This window comes from Astyanax mexicanus, chromosome 19 (genome assembly GCF_023375975.1).
Source record: "Astyanax mexicanus isolate ESR-SI-001 chromosome 19, AstMex3_surface, whole genome shotgun sequence".
Lineage (NCBI taxonomy): Eukaryota > Metazoa > Chordata > Actinopteri > Characiformes > Acestrorhamphidae > Astyanax > Astyanax mexicanus.
The window spans coordinates 39,668,973-39,694,707 of NC_064426.1; the positions used below are offsets into that span (position 1 = coordinate 39,668,973).

A 25,735-nucleotide genomic window follows, 5' to 3' on the forward strand; every position below is an offset into this window, starting at 1 on the left:
ACTTAACCTCAGACTCAGGAGGACTCTGGAAGACACAGGAGGCAGTGACAGCGCTGCTAAATCGCTCTTTGAATTAGACTAAAACTCAACATGAGCCAGCACCGACACAAGAGCTGAGCGTTTGTTTTCAGCCTCAGTGTAAAATAAATCTAAGGATAAAGCATGCTTAATTCATGCCATATACCGGCTAAATCAACGGTAACCGACATTCACATAATTAAACTAGACTCACTGTATGGTAATAACTAACGGTACAGCATTTAAAATACATTTTTACACATGTTTTTTGGTTGATGTAAACACAGCATAATTTTTCATAGCATATTTTTACGATATTTGGCTACATTTAAAATAAAACTAGCAAAAAACTAGCAACAATTCTTTTTCGTGATGTTTCACACAGAGTTTGTGAGCAAGTAGAAAAGAGCGTTTTCAAAAACGAAGCCAGAAAAGTGCGTGAGTAACATTAACGCTAAAGTCGCTGATATATTAATATTTGGGCTATTAACGTTAACGGTAACCTGTTTAAAACATCACGAAAAATATAAAACAACAGAAATAAAAAACAAACTGTTGATGATTTACACAGCACGTACCATTGTGGAGCGGGGAAGAGTGCCAACAGTCTCAAAGACCCATTTTCCTCCTTCCGAAAAAAAAGTTTACCCCCGAAAAAAAATAAAAACAGAAGTGCGGGAGAGAGGAAGCGCGCCGCACTTTCTCCTTTCTCTTCTTGCTTTCTTATTATTTTCTTTCTTTCCTTCTTCGCCGCCGAAGAAAAGCAGCTGTTCTATCAAGAGACGATGAGCATTTTCTTTCCAAAATATTTAAAAAAGGAAAATGATTCAAATATAAGAAATATCAGTTTACAATATCCGCAACTGAAGAGAACATGACCGAAAAGAAGTGCGTTCTCTCTATCTCTTTTCGCCGGGGCTGGCTGTTCGTTTTCTTTCTCGGTTCCCGTGAACGAGTGAGTGAGTGATTCAGTGAGTGTTGGTCTAAGTGTGTGTTTTTCGGTGTTTCAGTGGTTTGCGAATGTAGCGGCCCCTGCTCTCGTCTCTCAATCCGGTGTAAGGTAAGTGATTCCCGGCCCAAGCTCCTCTCTCTGCTCGCCGGTCGTCCGACGAGCCCAGCTTGGAGACTCAACTCAACTTTTTTCCCTTGTTTCTCGGTATCTCTCTCTCTCTCTTTCTCTCTTCCTTTCTCTTTCTCTGTTTCTTCCAGAGACTCTTCAGACGGTTCGCTGCTTCCTCTCCATCCTTTCTTCCTCAGGAAAAAAATTAAACGTGTTGGAAAAGAAAGAAAAAAAACAATGACGGGCTCATTAATAGCGACGCGCTGCAGCTACGGAGTGGCTGGATCTCACGGGCGGGAGAGAGAGAGAGCACGAGCGGCGTGGAACAGAAGCAAAACCGAGCGAGTCGGTGAATTATTAATCAGCCCGAGCGGCTCGCGGTCTGTCGCGCGCGGAGTGCGGAGGCAGGAGGGCAGCTGGGGGGCTTTAGGGGGAATTAAAGACGGGCATGGAGTGGAGCACGGACGGCGGGGGGATTAACCATGCACCGGCAACAACATGGCACAACAGCGGCACAGGGAGGGAGAGGGAGAGAGAGAGAGGGAGAGAGAGAGAGAGAAAGAGAGGGAGAGAGAAAGGGTGGGTGAAAATAGAGAGGGGGGGGGATCTGTGTATTGCGTTAGCCCATAATCAAGATATTAAACCGAACTGTAAGTAACGTTAAGCGCCGGTGTGACTTCATGAGGTCGGACAGTTATCCTACTCCGTGCACGTAGTTATACAAGTGCATGACCCACTGAAGAAATAGGCAGAGCAAAGCAATGCAAGGCAAGTTTATACAGTTTTTGTAGAGCACCTTTTAAACACAGTGGCAATTCAAAGTGCTTTGCATAAACAAGGAAAAATACAAAGGCGTTTACAAATTAATTAAGCAAAACCGTGAACAATTATTAAAAAGGGAAAAAGACAAAATGATATTGCAATACATTTAAAAGCAAGAAAATATAGGATAAACATAAATGGGATTGATTTGATTAGATCTGCTCAATCAGAAATGTTTTTAACCTGAATTCATTTAAAAAATGTCCAATGTCGGGGCTCATGTAACAGCAAAATATACAGCTAAACGCCGCCTCTCCATATTTAGTCTTGACCGTATTCTGGACCAATTGACCTAAAGATTCCCTAAAGGTCTGAGGCTTCAGTTTGGCTCATACCGCTGCACCGCATAAGATAAATGACTAAAGAAAATGACCAAAGCTTCCAGGACTTCTTGCTTGTGGTGCTGACCCGACAGGCCGAGGAGTCAGGTGCAGCAGCCCAGATTTACCGCAAGTGCTCGCTCAGATGTTTTTACTTGTCGGTCGAAAGTCAAAGTTAATGTTTGTGTTACAGCTGCACCGCGACAACGTGACCCACTTTTTAAAGTTGCACAATATAAACGTGGCTACCCTGCATGGTACCGGGGCAGTCAGGCTGGCCGGGTGATGGCAGGTGGTCAGCGTTAAGAGCAGGGAGCTGTGGGCAGGAAGAGTGTGAAGTCTGATCTTGGACAGCGCTGAATGCAGATTGAGCCAAGTGAACTGAAAAATGCGCGCTCTATATTTTGGTATTACAAAGTTTTGCTGAAACAGACGCGCGCAGCTGTGATTGTTTTAGGCTAGATCTTTGTATATGTATGTGTTTCTGGATTGTTCCTGGAGCTTCGTGAGGGTGTGGTGCTGACCAGAGCAAAATGACCAGCCGCTGCAGGACTGTGTTTAATCTCATTCAAGCCAAATCAGAACTGACCATTAAATGTGGAGGCCAAAATATGATTTTAGGACTTTAGAGACAGGTTATATTAGGAAAAGTTATATTAAACGTCGTTTCTGAAAAAATAATATTTATAGGCTAAATGTAAGTGTATTCAACCTAATACATATTAGCCTGTATATTTAGTACCATGAAATATTATATGTTTATTTATGAACGTATGTATGTCATTAAATTGCTCATTTATTCTACCTGAAAGTTTCAAACGTTTTAATTCAAGTTAAGGCAATTTAAGGCAATTGGACTGGCACTTTCTGTACACCAGCTTTGCGACTTCAACAAATTCAGTGACATTTCTGATTGTTTAAGATTTCACAATCAACAGTTAAGAAAAAGAAGATTTTTTCTTTTTCTTAACTGTTGATTGTGAAATCTTAAACAATCAGAAATGTCACTGATTTATAAATTTTGTTATGTTAAAAATAAAACATGATGCACAGCTCAATTTAAATAAGGACAATGTGTTCACCTTGCTTCATTTGTTTTTCCCTTTAATATTAAACCGACTGATTTTGTGGCCATTTTTAAGGACAGCAGACACGCTATCAGCTTTAACAAAACATTAATAAAAAAAGGAAAATAATTTACTATATTAAGGAAATACAGTTATAAGTATACGATTATTATTTGGTGTCAGAATTAGTTGAGGTAAAAATGTGCTGTAAAATCACATCTACATTGCAAAAGCATTACAAAGATCCTTAAATCTAAAATATTTTTGGGCGTATTTTGTCTTTTCACTTCTGCCTACTAATATATGCACAGGACAAATACAAAACTTTCCATTAAATATTAATATAGGCTGTTTTGTAAATATTTATGTCTGACATTAATGAGGACACTGACATTAATAATCAATTACGTTTTTTGTTTTTACTTATTTTATATTAATAATTCATTTAGTGTAAATAACAATAATAAATAGAGCATTAACACAGGCAGTTCTGTTTATAAGAGTAAAGTGGGAGTAATGGGGATAAAAGCTGTTTTAGCAGGTGAGGGACCTGTAGCTCTCTACTTAGGAAATTAAATGTAATTGGGTTAATTTACTTTTTCATTCATTCGTTTTTTGGGTTGATTAATATATCTGAGACTTTTACAGCAATAAAATAAAAAAAATAATGAGGTGAATGCACACAGCAAAATTGCCACAGCTAAATCAACAATGTTTATGTTTTAAACAGTGTTTTACACTGCTGTATTTTTATCTTTCTTTATTTCTGCAGATAGGTGTGACAGATTTTTTTTATTGTAGTGTATTTTGATTTTCAAATTCATTTCAAAGTATGAGTGGCTTTGAAGAGCAACAATTCAAAATATAAATAATTATTTTTCATGTCTCTTTTTTATAATAGATCATATTGACATTTCTAACCTGATGTCTGATGTTGGGTTTTTTTATTACTAATTGTAAATTAATTTGACAAATCTGGCTTTCAAACTAAAATGTCACTTTTTTTTTACTAAAGAAGAAAAAAGTCCCTTTTTGTAGGTTTTAGTGTAAATGAAAAAAAGAAACTGTCATTTTTATTTTATATTAAAATTCCTAGGAATTAAATCTTATTCAAAATAAAAACAAATACTAAAATAAATAATATTAAAACAATTATTTTATAACTCTCAGTATATAACACGATTAAATAAGGTATGAAAACGAATTTCTAAGTTTTTTTTTTCATCTTTTGATTTTAATTGGTTAACTAAGTGATTTATGTGTTTTAAATACATCGCTGAGTGCAGGTGTGTAATTTGATGTATTCCAGGTGTGTAAATGTCCATTTTAGTGTCTCCTCGCAGCTCGAATTGTAACTCAACATCTCCAGTAAATAAAATTTAATTGAATTCCAACGAAAGTATTTCAGTTTCTTCGTCACATGATCTGAATATGGACATACCGTTGTTCAAATTGTATTGATTGATGATCAATAGACTGAAGATATTTGCACAATTAATAAATAAATAAAATGCCACGTTTAAATTGTTAAGATTTATAAATACAAAAACACATGCAGGTTTAAAATATATTTGTATTTTTAAAGCTAAATCTGAAGTTAAACCCTAATCTAACTGAATGACAATGTAAAAGGGTTACTGAAAAAGTCTCATTTCTCATTTTCAACGATGTTACTGATGTGTGTAGTGTGCCAGTGTATGCACGAGGCTATTAAGTTGGTGGGTGTAAATTAAAATATTAATACACAGAATTTCACTCCTCTTGCATCATTCTTATTAGTGCCGACGCTTTGCTCACCCTCTGAGCTACTTTAATGTTTGAGCACTTTTGTCATCGGGAAAATGTTAAAGTATTACGTTAAAATTAAAGGATAGAGTCGCACATTCATACACAATATTTTTCTTTCTTTTTGAATTAATATATGCATTGGCCTTTTCTGATTTCTTACTTTATTTTCGTTTTTAAAACTGTATTCCATCTTTGTCGGCACAGTGCAAAATTTGTCTGACCCCTGCCAAGAGCTACATTTGTTTTATTTTTTAAAAGCATTAGAATTCGTTGAGACTTCTTTAATCTGCGGATGTAAGTGAAGGTGAGGCCTGAAGTCTTTTATGTGAACACATTAAAACCTAGCCTGTTTCAGAGACTCCTGGCATGAAAGTCTCTCTCTAGCAGACAGTTTTTTGGCTTTTCCTCTAAACTTCTGTTTCTTAGCTCAGACTCTCTAAACGCCTTTCTTTCTAAAGTTTCTACCGGACATACCTGTAAGACCTCTTAACAAAAGCTCATATATCGTCAATCAGACGGGTTGTGGTGGTTGTTACAATTTAACGCATTCAACACATTCACCTAGATACTAGAAATGTTAATAAATCAATTGCTAAATAAAGAATACTCTACAGATTGTAATGTGAAGTTGTTGACTGGTTTTATTTTATTATAGGGCCCGTCCGCTATCAAAGCGCTGCACCAATTTGCTCAGAGCCAATTAAACAAACAGCAAAGAAAAACAGCAACACAGCGACTTTTATGCTAAGCTAACTGACAAAAACGGGTCTGAAAAATAAACAGACAGTGTAGGCCTTTTTTCAGGGACTCTGTGACTTTCCAGCACTCGCCGGCCTCACAGCACGATTCCCGCATTTTAATATTGTAAATATAGCCTAAGTGTGGCTCTTTTCGTCTGGGGTCTGTTTCACTAAGGGTCTTGTAGTCTTTTCACGGCGGGTCTTGTTCGTGTAGCCCATACAGAATGTGCTACAGGCCTGCTGAGTTTCTTGGCTCTGGTCGCTCCTGCCTGGCCCGTGTTTTGCTCAGCGGCTCTACTCTAAACAGCACTGAGCTGAAAAGAGGAGCGTGAAACCGGGACTCAGCTAAGCAACGACTCGGCCAGGAATGCTGCGGACCGGGCCAGCGGCTGCAGTCACGAAGCACACGGCCTTCTTCCCTATAAACACTCGAGGACAACGTGCTGCATGACCTGAGGAACCTAGAAAAACAGTCCATAATTTATAGGGCAGTTGGGAAACGGAAAGGAAAGATTTCCATAAAATTAGGAAAATGTCCATAAAATTAAATGAATCTGTTGTGAAACGGTTTGTTGTAGTTTTGATATCTACACCACAAATAAATCTAATTACTCTGCAAAATGAATCGTTAACCTACAACTGCAGAGTTTTCTGCAGACATGCAAAGTATAGCGATAACAGATAAGCAGTTTAAAACAGTGGGAAAAAATGGCTACTTTCTTTGAGGACACAAAATATTTTTTGCCTCAAAAAATAAACAAACAAACAAAACAAAACAAAACAAAACAAAAACAACCTGCATACGCATCCCTAAATGAAGGTGTTAGGCCAAGGCTTTGCTCAATCACCATTATAAAACATAAAACAATGTCTAAATATTGAACGAATGTTTTTAATATAATATATATATTTAGAATAAATATATGAATATATAACTATATGAAGCCTACTGTTCAAATTAAATATATAATGCGATTTAGAATGTTAAACTTTAAGGTTATTTGCAGCAAAGTCCCAGCAAATATAACATGATTCGATGCCAACAACGTTGTTACAATGTTGAAATAAACCTAAATGTACTAAAATACATAATGTGTTCTATTGTAAAATAATAGACAGTGACTGGAATTTTAGAAAGTAGTCAAAAGGTAGTTTTAGGAACAAAAAGGCACGGCTGGCTATTTACGTGGTTGTGACACGTTGTTTATAAAACAAACAGCGCTAACTTTGAACAAAACCGTTAGAAACCCTATACAAAAATAGACACAAAGTCAAGTCCACTTTTTGTTTTGCTAGGATTAAACACTATTTAGGGAGTAGTGTGTAATTTAAGATTAAACCATATGTTTCCTTTCTTCTTCATAATTTAGCTTGATAACATTTTTTATAATGCACTGCAGTCTCAGCAGTCTCATTTAATGGCATTTTTTAGTAAAAATAGATAAAAAAAAAAGAAAACGAAAATGCTTGCATGAATGTAATTTAAATATCTGTTCAAAAACATCCTGATTAAGTGTGAAATCAGCATCATTTTATTTAATATTTTCTATTTTACTATGTATTCTTGTATTACTATTGCAAATGATTTTATTGCAAATGATTTAACAATTTTATATTCTTGTAAGTTATTGTACGATTTAATTTTAATATCTTTCTATGCACTATTTTCTGTGCAATTTAAATGATTATCTACGCTAAACAAACGCAAATCTTTGTTTTTATCAAAACACTTATTCTGCATGATTAACTTAAATTAAAATCTTAAATGTAATGCATTTTTTATTTCGTGGGAATTTTCCAATTTAAAGCTTATAGTAGTAGGCCTAGCTACCCAACAGACAGGCTGGCCTATAGCCAGGAAAAACAACACTGCTCAGGAAGAGAAAATCAAAATCAAACAAGCCTTAAAAATTAAGTCTTTTAAAGCGGGAAACTCTGGACTAGGCTAATTGATTTTTTCAAAGTGTCTTTCATGTTAAAGGTGGGCTATAGCCAGCATTTCCATTTCCCGCGGGACTATAGGGTACAGTTCGCTTGGCAAACAGCACGAGTGGGCTTTTGAACGCGCGCAGAAAGAAGCGCAGCCTAATCAAACTCAGCCCGATAAGGCGGTGCGTCTGTTCAGGCTTTGCCGTGGTTAAGCCGCAACTTTAATGATGTGGTTTTCTTGTAATAGTCTTTACAGGGGCTGGAATACACCGGGCCCTCTGTGAGGGGGTTAGCGGGCCTACTCGTGTCTGACATGGTCAGTCACTATGAGCTAACTCGGGGCTTAATCGGCGCGCGGCGTGGAGAAAGAGATATATGAGCAGAGAGCCGTGACAAAGACATAAGCCCCTCAGCCACGGCAGGTAGAGCGGCGGTGAGTTAAACATCGCGGAGGAGAGCTCTGATTGGTCGCTCGGAGCGCAGCTCCATCGGGATTGGAGCAGAGAGAGCGGCCCTGCCCACCTTATCAGAGGCGCGCACAGCACTGCTGCAGGAGAGCAGTCTCCAGAGGGAAGGCCTGCAAGCACTCAGCTTATCTACCAGCAGCAAGGAGGGTCTGATTAAGTGTGTGTGTGTGTGCGTGCATGTGTGTGTGTGTGCATGTGTGTGTGTGTGAGAGAGAGTGAGTGAGAGAGCGAGAGAGAGAGAGAGAGAGAGAGAGAGAAAGAGAGATGGACCGAAAGACAGAGACATAAACTTAATAAGTATCACGTCCCATGACTTTTGCCATGTCCCACAGAAGCTAAATAACACTGCACCGACTTGTGAGGCCTCTTGCAATTAATGTGGATATGAACTTGCATGGACAGTGTTAGCCAGACACCACCGGTCACAATCATTACTACCCAGTGCGCTGACCAATCAGGATCTAAGCTGCTTATTTAGTAAAGATAATGGTAACTGTAATTCTCAAACCAGAATCACCATTTCAATTAGTTTGAGGAGTCTTCATATGAAAATTAGTTGCCTGAAGGAAATCAATTAAAAAGCTGCACTCAGACAAACTGCTCCTGCAGCACAGATCTGCCAAAATCATTTTAATAAATTGGCTTGTTTGGAGCAAAATTTGGCTGATCCTGGTCTTGGCCGATTACAAGGCCTTATGCACATCAATTTGAACGGACAAGCCAAAAGTTATAGGACAGAGGTATGTAAATTAATCATAAAGTGTTATTTATAAGGGCGACCTTGTGAGGTGTTATCTTGTGAGTGAGGTTCAACACTGGCCAGCATGCTCATGGCAGGTCTGATGTGGGTGGGTGCAGATAAATGGGAAGAAGTGCAGGTGTGTGTTTTTTTTCTTTAAGCAGAAGCAACTGACTGTACTGCAAAGCTGTGACGTGATTTTTGATAATGAATGATCTTAGCAATTTATTAACTTTAATAACTTTAGAAAAGACGAAACTTCACGAATGCCTTCTTAGACTCCAAAGTTACAAATAAGTTTAATTACTATGTAAGTTACAAAAGTATTTTAGAATATTTAAGAATATTTTTAAGTACGAGGCGACGAAGAACTTAGCGTTCCAAATGTTTTGGGAATGCACCCCAAAACAGTTATTAACAGCCATAAGACTTTTTACAAAACTTTATCTGCATATCAAACTGCCCCTAGACGCTCAAACTCGAACAAACAGAGTACAGCTAATCTGAAAACACTGACATACTTCTCCCACCGGCCAATTTCCATCTCTGCTCTTCTTCTTAGCCAGCGTAATACAACACTTACAAACACAGCAGCCCCAATTAGCATAACTACTACACAGACAGACAGCAACTGCACAGTGCAGTTTTAAAGCTTGTTTTACCATTACGAGAAGCATTTCTCCATTCTAGAAAAGCACAAATTGCATTTGCTTAATTTAACACATCTCTATCTATGACTTCTGATACATATGAAATTAAGCACCTATGAAATTATGTATTGAATGTCTGTGTGAAGTAGTGTATTTGAAATGCTGGGTTGCCCTGAGTGTGTGTGAGTGAGTTCATGATTATGTGTGTGTGATGTTGCTGCGGCAGTGCTGGGGCTGGGCTGGATCCAGGCGGGTCTGGGGCTTTAAAGGCTGCGGTATCTGGGGGAGTTGGGGTTGTCCTCCCCTGGAGAGAGTAGAGAGAGAGAGAAAGTGAGAGAGTAGAGAGAGAGAGAGCTGGGGGAGAGATAGAGAGAAAAAGATAGAAAAAGAGAGAGAGAGTCGGCCTGCTGTAATCTGCTTTTCTGGCTCTCTATGAAAGAGCAGAGAGGACACACCAGAGACCAGAGGACGGCCTGTCAGATCCACTGCTCCTCCAACTCCAGCCATCCTCATCTGTTATCTCTCTCTACCTCTCTCTCTTTTTATCATCTGTTCACCCATCCATCCACCTATCTATCCATCCACCCATCTATTCATCCATCCATCCATCCGTCCGTCCATCCATCCATTCATTCATTCATTCCCAATCATAAACCCAATTAATTTCACCCCATTTCATCCCTTTACTGCTGTTTGCCACTTCTCGTTCATGCAGGCACCCTCATCTGCTTTCTCTCTGCCTCTCTTTTAGAGCTGGGCGATATGTAATAATAAATAAATTATATTTCAATATTTAAAGACACTTTCACAATACATATAAAAACTATTTATCATTATATTTTGATATAAAGATAAAATGCATTAGCAGCTGTAGATCCATAAAAGCCATTAGTCAAATTCTACATTTTATACATATAGTGATTTGTATTAGAAAATTTACTCCACCTCATCCAGTTACACAGGACTAATTACACTTTCTGTAATATAATGTGCAGTTGATCAGTGCACCCTTTAAGCACTGATGATATCCACAATCATTTATTACAACATAAAATTTATTCAATACAGAAAAAAATATTAATATATTGCCAAGTCCAAACATTTAGCTACCTAAAGTATCTTTAAGGGGATGGACTATTAAAGAGTAGGTCTGTCACAATAACTATTTTTGTTTGCTCAATAATTTGTCTGTAATAAACAATGTTATTGTCAGTTTAGGACCATTTTGTGACACTGATTTAATGCTAAATGATTAATGGCAAAATAATGCAAGCATACCTATTTACAGAGCAATTCAAATGTAATTATTGAGACTATTTAGAAAATTGAATTAGATTATTTACCATTTTAAATATATTAAATAAATAAAAACAGAAATAAAACAGAAAGCCAACATTCTTAATGGGCAATATTGAGGTCAGCACAAATTATAATGGTTATGTCCATAGACTGTATAATAAATAAGTAATGTAATTATTGACACATGAAATGGCAAATCTAAGAACCTTTCTTCTGCCTGAACCTATGTTATATTTAAGTTCTGTACCAAATACTGATTTAATAAAGATTCTTACATTTAAAAATAGTTTTTACTTTAGAACCACTTAAAAATTTACCAAATGGTCCATAGCATGATAGGACAAAGAACCTTTTTTGTTAAAGAGATCTGTCCATCCAACCATTCATCATCTTATCTGCTTCTTAATGGTCGGGGTTTCAGTGGCTCCAAAGCCTACCCGCTATCATTGGGTGCAGGGCAGCAATACCCCCTGGACAGGGCACAAGGCCATTGCGAGGTACCACACAACCATTTACTCACACACTCGCACCTGAGGGCTATTTAGCATGGCCAATTCACCTACAATTCACATGTATTTCTGGAAGTCGGACTTACCCTGCAGGGACACAGGATAAAACATCAAAATCCTCACAGACCTGAGAAGGAACCGAACCCACTCTCCCCTGAAGCCTCACACATACTACCAGCAGTGCCACAGTGCCAGCACAGGAATTACTAATTGGGAAATACATGGTAAGAAATGTATTTAAACAGTGTTTAAACATAAACATATTCTTAAATTTGGGGATGAATCTTGGGGAGTCTAGAGCACCTATGCCTAAAAAACTGATATTTGACGGCATATGATACGATCGAAACAATACAATATATACTGCAATACTGATGTATTGTCCCACCACTATTCAGAGATGTATAAAGTACTAGAGACCCAGACTTGAATAAGTCTGTTGTTGTACAAGTGCACTATCAAAAAAGTGACTTAAGTACTGTGTAATGTAGTTATTACAGAAAGCAGTGGAAAGCATCAGCTTGATCACTTGATTCCCTAATTGATGAGAAGCATCATCAAACCCAGTGATATTGCAGAGCATATTCTGCTCTGGCTTTAGAGATGATGTGGGTTTGGAATGATCCCTAACATTTTTAAATAATTGTAACAAGTAAAAACGCAGCACAAACATATCAGTGTAAAAGGTAAAAAAAAAAATTAAACCCATCCAAAATATGTAGTGAAGTTAAAGTGCAAGTAGGAGAAAAATATACTCCAGCAGATACAAATACAGCATTTTAGTACTTAAATACAGTAGAGAAGTAGTTTCACTTTCAAAGTGCTCTACACAACTTACAGTCTTATAATCTGGATTTTTTTAGTGGGTATGGTTTGCAAACTACACAGTTGATCAGGTTAGACATACGTTTTTATTGCAGGCTTTAGAGGCCTCAATGACCACGGTGTGAGTTCTCCAATTGCGTCTTTCAGGAGTTCTCATATACTGACTAAGGCAACGGCAAGCAAATGTCGACTGCGATTTCCTCAAACAGCTTGCTATCGGAAAATTAGGTTTAGAATTGTGTAGTGTTAATCTGGCCTTCCCAAGACCACACTAACACCTGTCAACCCCTACTGCTTTCCACCAGAGATCCACCAGTTGAACCACCATCTTTCATTTGTCTTCCATTTGTCTTCCATCATTTCCACTACAGTCAGGACCATCTTACTCCAAGCATTTGCATCCTCTCCCTTGTGTGTGAATGAGCACTTTTCCAGCATCTAATCTATGCCTCAAGCCCTGCTCATTGACGGACCATTTTATGTCAGTTAAATGTGAGAAGCATAAATTGAATTAGTCCAAAAGCTGTCTGAGTGAATGAAGACTTTGGTTCTGATTCAGACATCTTGTGTCGCTTTGATGATCTTCCAAATATCTCTTTTCTGTGGAATAATCATGACACTTTATGGTACCATCATTCTGTCTTTTCTCTTGGCTTTGCCACTCTGTCGTTTTTCTCTCTCATTCTCTCTCCCTCTTGGTTTCCTGCGCTCTTTCACACCTCCACAACAAGATGAGAGTCTTGTTTGGTGGAATCAGGCCATCGAATCTGGTCTGGTCTCTCTCTCTTTCTCTCACTACCCACCACCATACTACTACTCCCCCTACCCTGAAGAGGGGAGGGGCTTCCTTGGCAGTCCCAGGCTCTGTTTGGTCGACCGGGTCCAAGACAACATGAATATTCATGAGCCAGCCCCCTCCCTTTGCCTAATGCCACGGCAACACTTGGTAGCAGCACATGGCGGGACAGCTGTTGCAGGCCAAGCCAGGCATCTGTGCACAGAAAGAGCGAGATAGAGAGCGCACACGTGTGTGCATGAGAGAGAGAGAGAGGCAGTGGTGTGGTGGGCATCTGTGGGGAGATGGATAGATGGCAGGAGATAGATAGATAGAGATAGAGAGCGACAGAGAGAGAGAGAGTGAGTGAGAGAGAGAGCTGGAAAGGTGAAGAGTAGCAGTCGCCTCTCTGAACAGTGAGGGCAGTGTTAAGGTGGCAAGTGTGACTCTGAGGTCAGGGAAGGATTAGAGAGCAGAGGCAGAAAGGAGGCAGTTAGCAGACTCACGCTGCTAAAGAGAAAAACAAGGTCAAACTGAGTGGAGTGTTTACACTTTATACAACCTCAAATACAGTCTAGTGCAAATGTCTTGCACGGGCATCGAAGTAAATCATAATTTAGAACTGTTTATCTATGACATAAATGTACATTCAAAAATCTTTACATACAGTACATATAAACAATACACTGTGATTTAAGTTAGCATGTGTACTCTTACTCGAGCAGCAGAAATACTGCCAGTTTACAGTTGCTATCCAACACCCAGTGTATCCAAGTTAAAGCTTCTTTACAGAAAATCAGGCAAACCAGTGGTTAAATAAGCCGAAGCCATAAGGTAAATGTTCACATTAATAGATGATCAATATCCAAACCCATTCACTTTTAACTGTAATCTTTTGAGCCAGTATTTCTCAAATCCTGGTTTTAAATACCACCACCCTGCAGGTTTTAGATTTTACACCAGGGGTGTCCAAACTACGGCCCGCGGGCCATTTGCGGCCCGTTTCCTTTTTTAGAAATAGAATGAAAGTTGGCCCGCAGGTTTTTATAATGTGAGATTCAAAGTTTGAACGCTAGGTGTCAGAAATGGGCCAAAGAGTCTAAAAGCGGAGAAAGTGCGCATTTCTAGCGCAGAAAAATGAGCCAAAGAGTCTAAAAGAGGATAGGGTGCGCATTTCTAGCGCAGAAAAACGGGGCAAAAGAGTCTTAAAGCGGAGAGAGTGCGCAATTCTAGCGCAGAAAAACAGGCCAAAGAGTCTAAAAGTTGCCGTAATTAAGGAGTTTAACATTAAGAGACAACATGAAATGAAACATCAATTTGACAAATCTTAGTTTACACAACACAGTCAAAGATAAAGATAGTAAGTCAAGTAAAATGGTGTGTAAATGAAAGTAATCAGGAAAATGTATTATTTAAAGTGGTATATTTCATTATTTGTTTTATTACAGAGTCTGTGGCCCGTGACTTCAAATATATTTCTCCTTCTGGCCCCCAACAAAAAAAGTTTGGACACCCCTGTTTTACACGAATTACAGCACTCCTGATCCAACTACTGAACTAACTGATGGGCCCTTGCTGAAGTAAACTGGGTGACCTTGGGTGAATTACAGCAGGAAAACACTAAAACAGTAATCAATGTTCTAACCTATACTCTCTAAAATAAGCATGCAACAAATGTTTTTTTTGACCAGTGCTATAAAAATGCATGTTTGCAATACAAAATTAGAGTAAGAGTTGGGCTACGTTCACACAGCAGGTAATTGTTTCATCCCAAATTTCATCTTAATTGTAATATGAGACACAGATAGCCAGATAACAATTTATGCAACTTTTACATAAAGAAAAATATTAACAACAGTAGTGAGGGAGGTTAGATACAGAGGTAACAGACCTCTGAATAAACTAAATAAAAAACCTAATTAATTTATGTAAATTAGAAAGCTTGTATAGCAATCATTGTGCGTTTCTCTGGCCAGAGGAGGGCATGGATGCAAATAATAATAAGCTTGAAAACTAAAATTTTAAAGAACCAAAGACGCAAACCTCAATAAGTGGCCATTGGTGAATAGACCTTTTTACTCCATAATACATCACCTACGTCTCTCAATTAGCCGCATAAAAAGCAAGTGTAAACCCATTCAGGACATATTAAAAACAGATACAAATCTGATCACTTAAACCACTTCAAGTGAACGTCTGAAAAACATTTTAACAACTACTTCCAGTACAACCGAAACACCCATAATACATAATATCTCCTTAATATCTCTGTAGTTTCACCTACGGCAACAAGATCAAGATCAGATGGAAATTAAAAAAGAGATTCTGATTAAATCTCCTGCTGCTTAAATGTGTCTACTAAGATAAAGAGCTCAGTAATCGTACAGGTAGCTAGTAGCTGATCATTTGGGGCATTGGTGTGGCTCAGTGACCAATATGATTTCCAGATGAAACCAAAGAGAGAGAGTGATAAATACATCTCCTGAGACAATAATGATCAACATTTAAGCAAAAGGTTCACTATTTCTTTGCAAAACTTGCAAAAAACCAAAAAGGTTGTCCTGCTTTATAGAAACAATTGGTGTACTGCTCTAAATTCTGATTAGTGCAACTTACTCTGCATTTTTCAATGATATAGGAGTTTGTTTAACATCATTATTCACACGCAATAGGCTCTGATGTACATGCACATCACAAAGACATGTTTAGTAAGCTCTTTTTTTATTTATTTAAATGTAAAATTTGTTCTCATGACTCATCACAAATTCCAGGTTTCCAACAGGGATGATTAGCAGGCCTGAAGGTCCTCCAGAGGACAGTAGTACATTTAATTGCCATTCACCTCCTCAGCAACTTAATACTCTGTCCTGACATCTCACAGAATTAAATTCAACCCCCCCTCCCTCCAATCTCCAAAAGGGTCCAATTTTGGGTAGCACACACCCCCTCCACACACACACACACACACACACACACACGGGGACGGCTGCGTCTGTGTTGCCCTACATAGCCAGTAGTTCAGCAGCCTCTGGAGGCTTGAAGCATGTCAGCTCCCCTGATAAGACCCTGCATACAGAGCCTGTTCTCAGATCCTCCATCTGAGGGCCAACTGGGTTTAGGGGCTGTCCCATGTACCTCTCCCCCTAATTAATTAGGCTTAATTGAAAAGAAAGAGTGCAACAAAAAGTGCCTGTACCACACAGTGGCTATGCGACAAAGTGATTGAAAGTCTCAACTTCTGCTATCTGCTAATAGGTCAAATTTTTAATCTGTAAATTTGTGCTTTGAATCAGAATTTGAGGGATTTAAATGAGATGTGAATAAAGTGGAACATGCTATGACCTCACAACCCAAAATTGTAATTACTTTAACAAGAAATGCCTTAATTATCTTTGGGAACATTTTATTTGGATGATCCAAGTGATGACTCATAGATACTCAACTTACATTCAACTGAATGCCTATTAAATGCAATTTAAATCTTAAAGTTGAGTGTAAATGATTCTCTATAGAACCTAACCCTAACCCTAACACTAAACCTAAACCTAAGCCTAACCTCAAACCAACATCTAACCCAAACATTATCCTGAACTGTTTGGAATAGACTTTGATGTAAGGTTACATTTATTAGACAATCATTTAAATTCACCTTACAGTTTAGTTGCATTTAATAGACATGCACTTGAATTTAAGATGAATGTTAGTTGAGCATCTATGAGGCATCTCTAATGGACCATCCAAATAAAGTAAACCTTATCTTTCATTAAAAAGCTGACAAAAGGAACTCATTATTCAGCTAAAATTACACTAGCATGCCAAAAGTCATGGGATAGTAGTATGTAAACTGATCATGTTTAGTGGTAGCAGAGGAGATAGATTGGGAACGCCCACACCTGTTTAAGTTATTAGGTGCCATCTCGCTCATGGGAAGGCGATGTGAATTACAGTATCAAGCGAGTTCCAGTGAGGCCTGATATGAGTGGATACCAGAGGGATGGGACACTTCATTTCTGAAGTTTTTGCATTGAAGGCTTATATTACTACCCACAGTAATGAAGATGATGTTCAGCGCTCTTTGGTTAGACTTGTCTGTGAGATCAGACGACAAGCAATTCTGAAAGAAATCACATCCACTTTCAGTGTAGGAGGCCCAACACATATCCCACTGGTCATGAAAGTCATGAGACACAAATCTCTATACTTTTAAGGCATGTTAATGTTGATATTACTGAAAAGGGTTATTTGACGCATCAATATTGCAGTAAAGGTTGACATACCAACTCAGATAATCAACTGAGATTCATTAAGGAGTTTGGTAGCACCTCAAGGATCCGAATAAATGTTTAAACAGGCCTAAGCAGAAAACTACAAAAAGCTACACGTGACAGTTAATATTTAACAATTTGTCAAGAATTTGCCTTAAAAATAACCTGCTCCTTGATCACAACGAAGCAAACTTATACCAAGCTTTGAGAGCTTGTGTAAAATAACTTCTGAATGAAAGATATTGGGCCTACCCATCATATGTGACCAAGTGACAAAACATAACTTTGGCAATGAGCTTAACATTAAATCTGTGTCAGCATCCAAAGATGTTTTACCTTTAAACTTATTTTACATTGTACTTGACTATTGTAAGTCGCTTTGGACAAAAGCGTCTGCCAAATGTAATGTAATGTAATGTAATGTAATCTACTAATAATCGTGACCAAACAAGTCAAACAGACTCCTCCAACAACAGAACAAGCATGTCTCCACTTATAAATACACATATTGTCATCCATGCTCCTGTGGACTTTCAAGTGGAAGCAACAAAGTGAGATAAGAGATTAAGCAAAAAAAAAAAAAAACGAAGAGAAGGAGAGAAAACAGAGAGACAAAGTGAGAGAGGGAGGAACAGAGTGGTCATACCATCAGCCACGACCTGGCAGAGAAGTCGTAACACAGCTGCCACCTGAGCCCTGGGTCAGCCTGTCCGTCCACCGCCATTTCCCGCGCTTTCCCGCCAATGAAAAAAGAGAAGGAGAAGCGAAAAAAGCCCAGAGGCAACAACAGGAATCCTCTTCCTTGGATGGAAGAAAATTAATAAATAAAGCAGAAGATCATTCAACGAGCACCAATCAGAAAGTGTACACTAGTAGGATGCAGGCAGTGTGCGTGTGTGCCTGTGTTTGCATGCATGAGAGTGTGTTAGACGTGTGTATGGGTGTGTGTGTGTGTGTGTGTGTGTGTGTGTGTGTGTGTGTGTGTGTGAGAGAGGGGAGAGTGAGTGAGAGTAAATGTGTGTGTGTGTGAGAGAGAGAGAGAGAGAGAGAGAGAGAGAGAGAAGCAGAGAGAGAGGGAAAGAGGACATTGACACAGAAAAATGCCAAGAAGCGCCATCCAAGCAGCTGCAGCCATACAGAGCTGCTCCAAGTTGCCTGCCATGTCGAGGCTTACAGACATACCAGCGCCCAAACAGCCAACCAACGCACGGCTGGCACTCTGGGCGTGATGGGAGTTCTTTCTGCCGACAGCAAAATATTTACTTTCAGGGGTGCATTCGCAGTGGAGAATGAAATACTGCTGATGTGCTGATATATGAATGCGTATGCGTATGTGTGAGGGTGTTTCTGAGTGTGTACGAGTGTGTGTGTGTAACAGAGAAAGGCCTCCATACAGAGGAACGCCATTGTTCTGTTGTTCTGTTCCAAGGCAATTTCCACACCTTTCCAAACACAGCAGGAGGGAAAAATGACGTGTTAAATTCACTTGATTCAAATGTGCACATAATGCAGGAATAAAACTGCATGAATAAAACATAGCGCATCAACACGATCCCTGTCCAATATGCTAAAACTGCACGACAACTGAATTTAATTTTCTTCCAAATTCATTCAAATCCATTTCTATTCAAGTCTATTTTAATAAATACATTTCTAAAGCCAAACGTCACACTCTAAAAAACACAGGTACGATATGAGTACCTTTTTGTACTCAAAGGTACACTCTTCATAATTGTACCTTCAAAGGTACAATATTGGTCTTTACAGGGTCAGATTTATTCCCTCTGAAGTACAAAGTATTTTCTAACAGCAATAAGTAAAAAATTGTACCATTTAACAAGCCAAAGGGTACATTCAGTATTCTGTATCACTGTACTAATAAACTATATATATATTTTAATTGCACATTTTTATTTGAAAGCCAGAGAATTTTGGATTTTGGAAGTTTTTGAGCCATATATAGTTGATGATAATGTTTCCAATTTTTATAATCTTTACCATGGGTACAAAAAAGGACCTTCACTGAAAGGTCCTTTTTTGTACCTCAATATAAGGTACAGCCCCAGCGACAAGCTTTGTACCCTTTTAAGTACAAATCTGTACTTACTTTTCTTAGTGTGCATAGTATTAGTATTTGTCATAGTATTACTGTTTGTTTTTAAGTAACACTGCAAAAAAGCCTGAAAATACCTATTTATCAAATTAAATTTATTTGTATAGTGCTTTTAATAACAGATGACAAACACAAAGAACACAAAGCAGCTTTACAGAAATGTGAATGTAATTATTGCATTGAAAAACACTGTACTATCTACAGTGGCATTTGTAAAAGGGTGAAATATACAATGACATGCCAAAAGTGGAGGCATAGCCATATATAAAATTGATCATGAAGTGACACCTCAGTGAAAAGCTTGGCGAACAACCATTACACCTGTATAAGTTGTGAGGTTTTAACTTGTGAGTGGGGTTGAGTTATGAGTGGGTGCTAGACACATGGCAAAAGAGAAGCAACTCTGACTAAAGATAATCCAGATTCAGTCCACATACAAGAGAGCAGACACACACATATCCCACAGGTCAGTGAGGCACTCTTTAACTTCAATGGGACATGGCAAAAGTCATGGGACAAGACATTAGCCCTATGCCTATGACATTTGGCTTTTCATTGTAAAACAAGTTCTTAAGCTTTGTTCTATGTTTTTTTTAGAAGCCACTTATTTACCACTGATGTTACAGTTACATAAGTTACAGTGGCTGCTGGAAAGAGGTGGTACATGAATATAAAGTAATTAAGCAACAAGTGAACAGCAATTTCTTGAAGTTATAAAAAGGTAAAATGTTAATGTGTAAGGATCTGATGTCATCAGATCTATAGGGCTGCAACGATTAGTCGCTATAATCGACAATGTCGATTATTTAAATTTGTCGACTACAAATTTCATTGTCGACTAATTGTTAATTTGTAACAGTACCACATTACACAGAAGCGCAATGGGAGATAACAGCTTACTCACACAGTTTACACTCAACTTAGTTTGTGTTTCCAAAAGTGCCAAAACACAGCAGATTACATTTAAAACACTAAATATCAGTACTTTCCATGTTTAAACAACATTCAAATATTTAAATACCATTTGAATCTCATGTCCTGTTGTTTCTATCGTTTTTAGAGATGGCAGAAATAATCGTTGACTAATCAACTAATCGGAAAAATAATCGTCAGATTAGTCGACTACCAAAATAATCAGTAGTTGCAGCCCTACATATCTAGCAGAGGTAAATTTGGGGTCATCAAAGGCTACCATCACCTTTAAGTGTATGCAAAGTTTGAATAACTAAAAATAACTGAAGAAGTATTAACAACTTAACTGCAGACTTTTACAGGGCTGTGCACAAAAAGCTGTGCGCTCATGTGTACGCAATGAACGAGAGTCCCTACAACAGGCCTGTATAGAGATGTGGTCTATGGGGAGATGTAGAGAGGGACCCTCGGTGTCAGATGAGGGGTAATTATAAGCCTAGTTATGGTGTGATAGCTGTTGCTGGAGCCGCACTTGGCACGGCTCCCTAATTTGAGGGAATTAAAACGCGCTAGACGGGACCTCTTTGTGCACCCATCTCCCCCACCACCCTTCGAAACACACGCGCGCACACACATACACAACTCCGGTTGCGTTCAGAGCTGGCACTGAGCTGGCACGGCCTCAGAGAGAGGGACCTTAACAGAGGGAAGCGCCTCAATGCCTAGATGACCCCGGGTAATATGGAAATCAGCGGGCGAGGGAGAGATACTGCAGAGTGAAGAGTCTTCAGAATACCATTCAATCACACACACAGACACACACTCTTAGAGAATGTATTCCTGCTGGTAGTTTATGAGCACTGCCCACTCATGGGCCATACTGGCCTGCTGTCAAACACATTATTATAAAACCGCTCAGGAAATTAATGGACTTCACGTGTGCATTGCCTTTTGAACTGGAATTCTACAACTTTTTAACATTTCTGCACATTTAAACCATTGTACAGTACAAACTAAGTGATTCTAGAAAGCATGGAAATAACAATATCTCTCAAAAGTGATGCCACCACAGGTCTAGCTTCTCTGCTGACTGGTTGCAGTATAATGTGTAGATCTGATTAGTGCTGGGCAATATGGGAAAAATCAAATATCACGATATGGAATATTTTATATCACGATAACGATACATATCATGATATACCATATATAAGCAGCGTTATGTCACAAAACCACATTATGAAGCTTTTTTTAAACTTTATTATCACTTATATAAACCGAGTTTACCACGTGAGCGCGAGAATACATTTCATCGTAGCTTACTTTATATATTTGCATGAATAATTGATGAAATTACTGTCGAAACAATAGGGACGATAGAAGGTAAGTAGAATGATAGACACTTTTCTATCTTCCCCACGATATTTATCGTCATATTGCACAACACTAGATCTGATCATCCTTATATGCCTCCTCTATACTGCCTATCTAATACCAACAGAATGAGGTGATTGACAGCTTGCGCTCAAACGACCATCTGTATTACAAGGAGTAGCAGTAGTCGAGCTGTCAGCCAACAAGCTAGTTAATTGATCTGTTACTGATCATGTGGTGATGTTCTGTTCTTTGCATGTGGTATGTTTGATGTTTGTGTAAAATGTCCAGTGTGATTCAATTAGTACTTAGTCAGCCAGCTAGTGTTAGTGTAGCTAGTCACAGAAACTCGGTAGCTTAGACCATAGTCGGTTTACCATGTAAACAGAGCTGAGCTCTGATACTGTTTTTAGAATTAAATGTAAATGCTTTGGTAATAAAATATGTGAACTATATTTTACTGTTAAAACCATTGTCTTTTATGCTGCATTTTAAACTCAATGAAGGCAGTCTGAGAGACATGCTTGGTGAGAAGGGAGCAGGTTATTTTTTATACATATAAAGTCTAATTATGTGCATCAAAGACGATATTACTACCAACAGTGGACAGCAGAGTGGGTGCTAATAATCGTGACCAATAATGTGACCAATAATCTGGGTAATTATTTGGCTAATAATCTGGCTAGAATTGTCCATGCCTACAGACAAGTGACACTGTCGAAAATTGTATTGTTAAAAGGAGAATTTCTTTGGTGAAATGTTCAGAAATATCTAAATCATTGCTGTTGGACAAAAAACATGGCATGATTTGAATCTGTCATGTCATAAATAAACAAATCAAACAGAGAAAATGCTCCAAAATTATTTTAAAAAATATTTTTGTTTTGACTTCTACTAAAAGTTATATTATATTTTTTTCTCCCTCATTTTTCATAATTTTTTCAGTTGTCATTTAGGAGATTTAAGAGTTTTATATGCACGGCCGTGACTGCCAGGGGTAAAAAGATAAATAAAAAAAAGGACCAGTCTAATATATTGTAAAGACCACTTATTTAAGTGGTAGACAATTAAACTATATAAATCCTAGAAAACACAGTCTTCTTTTGTAAAATTTTGTAACAAAAAATCTGAAAAGGTCTGACAAATTCCTACTTTTCTTTTAGTACTCTAATGCCCACTCCGTGCCCACACTGTGCCCATGGCCCATTCAAAACCAGGCTAAATCTGAGCACTGAAACACGCTACATTAAAACCCCTGAAAGCCCTGACTTTACTCGCTCTCTCTGCCGGCCCCTGAAACTCTCGCCTGGCCTATTTTGTGTTATTTTGTGTACCCACTGGTTTCACTTATTAAGTTTCAAAGGTTTCTGGGCAACGTGGGTTAATCAAAAAAAGCAGAGAGACAGAGAGAGAGAGAAGTTACCAGGCATTTTTTTGGCACAGCACCGCTCGTTTCTTGCCCAGGACGAGAAGGTTACCATGGCATCGGTGGGCACCTCATAAAGCAAATCATTGTTGGGGGTTGGTGCGTGTGTGTGTGTGTGTTCATGCCACACTAAATGCCCAAATGCCATGCTTGCATCCTCTAAATACTAAAGGGCACTTGCTGACGCCAGGCCGGTTTTCATCCACACCATCTCACGGCTTTTCTTTCTCACGCAAATTTTTCATCTGCCTGCCTATCGGCCAGCCGGCCTGCCAGCCTGTGTGTCTATCGGTCTCCTCCAAAAATGTCACTGGCTGCGCCTTTCACCTGCGGTACTGCAGAGGCCCGGCGTCAGGCTCAGTCTGTCCAGCTCCTGCTCTGCTATTAACAATATCAACACGTTCGCATATGCGAGAGAAATCAAGCAGAAAATGTAATCCTGTATTGGAGCTAGATAGAGAACCCTGCTGCACCGACTGCATTACGGGGTAAGGGGAAGAATATACAATCTACTGCTTTAACTAATGTTTTACAAATCGCTGCTGTCCAGTGAAAAACATGTAACTCTCTTCTGTCCATTTTTAGTTTTCACCATTATTTAAACCCTTTTATCTGCTCTTTTCACTGATGTGCAAATTTTGGATGAATAGCCTAATAGAAATGCTACAAAATGACTTTTCTATAAAATTCTATTAAAAGTTTAAAGCTTGTGGGACTTCTACTGTTAAGTTGCCAATTTGTTTTTTCATTAGACAGTGATAAAATACATTATATTACATTTAGCAAACATTTTTACCCAAATATTAATTCAGAAAAGCTTTAAACTTCCGATCTTAAGAGAATTTTAGATTTCATTTCCTGAACAAATTACAAAATATTTTTATGTTTTAGGCAGATGTTTTTACCTGATTACAAAACAGCTGTTAGTTGGGCAAAATAAGATAAAAAATATATATATATATTGTACTAGTATATATACTGTTGCTGTCTTACAAAAACCCAGGACCTCATTTTTTGGTTTTGTCTTTCTTTTTTTTAATAATAATTTGATTAGATGTTTCTTTGTGTTAGACAAAATGTGATAAATGGACCAATAGAAATGTTCCACACTGACATAAATATAAATAAAATATGTTCACATTGAAATTTTGTCAAAAAAACTGACAAAAACTGATTTTGTCATTTTGGAAATATACATTTTCTACATAAAAGCAAAGATATGTATAGTTATAAACAGTACTACAAATAAAATAATAATGATAATCATAGTGCAATCAAAGCTTATTATGTCCTTTTTAATTGACTATAATTTTTTTAATCTAAAACCTTGTATCTCCATTTACTCTCATGTTTAATTATGTATATTATTTATTTTGTTTAAGTTTTTTTTTTTTACTTGATTTGAAATTATCAGCTGCAAATAACATTTCACGACAAATGAACCAACGAAGATAATAAAAATAAAAATGAGTTTTTCTCATGTAAAATTACCATTTTTGAGATGCAAGGTTTCTAGTACACTATGGCCTAATTCCTTATAGTGACAATATGCTTGTTAGCATGAATAACGCTTAAATAATGGCAATAAAAAGTCAATAATCAATTAATCATTATATTTAGCGCACCACACTATCCACAAATCTGTAATATCAGCATAAAAGCTGCACTCATATTTAATATAACACATAATTTATAACACATTTAAAAATGTGTTTTTCTGCGCCAGAAACTCAGCATGTGGTTTAGGCTACTGACTTGTAGCAAATTGAAAACAGACCCTATTTTATTTTTCAGCATTTTTTATCTTCAGTTAACTGTACAGTGTATTGGTCAGTGTGTTTTAAATTAACACTTCTATTATTACTATTTATTTATAATATTCCTACAATCATTTAATCTAATGTATATCTTATTTATAATAGAACCCAGTAGAAACTCTAATAAATAGTCCTAATTGTTGAAGTATAGTTCAGTCCATATGTAGGCCTACAACCCCATGTATCCTACTCATCTATTTACAATATGAATAACACCGTATACACAGGCAGCCAATTCTGGTGGTGTTGTTAGTATTCGAGGCTCAAGGCTCAAATAGCAAGATGTTTTAGTTTCTCAGCCGCTCTACTGAATTTCTCCAATGGCTTACGGAGGCCTGACCCAGTTCAGGCCCCAGTTGTGGCAGTTATGTTTGGCTAAACGTGGATCTTAATGTATCCCAGTACCTTGTTTGAAGAGTCTAGCTTGCTTGAATTGGCTTGGAATCCACTTAATAACACGTTTCTGCACACTGCAACACTCGCACCTCATCCAGGTCAGATTATTACCCTGAAAAACAGTTTAAAAAAAAAAAAAAAAAAAAAAAAAACAGAGAATAAGCAATGGTTAACACTTCAAACATATCAGTAATGAGACTATTAAACTATACTTAAAACAGATTAAACAAAAAATAAAAAGCTATACATTTTGCAGTAAAAGCCGTTTAAACTTTGTGTTCAGACCAAAATGTGTTAATGGGACAAACAGTTATGGTTGACAATTGCAAAAAAAAATTGTAAATAAGTCACATTGGAAAATATTTAATGTTCCTTTCTATAATTATATACATATTTATACAATTATAATTTGAGCATACTTGAGTTG

At 37.8% G+C, this 25,735-nt stretch overlaps 1 protein-coding gene across 6 annotated transcripts in view; it reads right to left on the reverse strand.

The window, feature by feature from the left end:
• nfixb (nuclear factor I/Xb) overlaps positions 1-18,012 on the reverse strand; it is a 230,914-nt gene extending 212,902 nt beyond the window's left edge. For 5 of the 6 annotated variants that reach the window (XM_022665032.2, XM_022665028.2, XM_049467640.1 and 2 more), the window contains exon 1: positions 17,920-18,012. In XM_022665032.2, coding sequence (XP_022520753.1) covers positions 17,920-17,997 — 78 coding nt within the window. In that variant the 5' untranslated portion in view covers positions 17,998-18,012. Of the gene's footprint in view, positions 1-596; positions 1,583-17,919 lie in introns of those variants that run through there. The other variant, XM_049467636.1, reaches the window with a different exon arrangement.
• Positions 18,013-25,735: the final 7,723 nt, after the last annotated feature.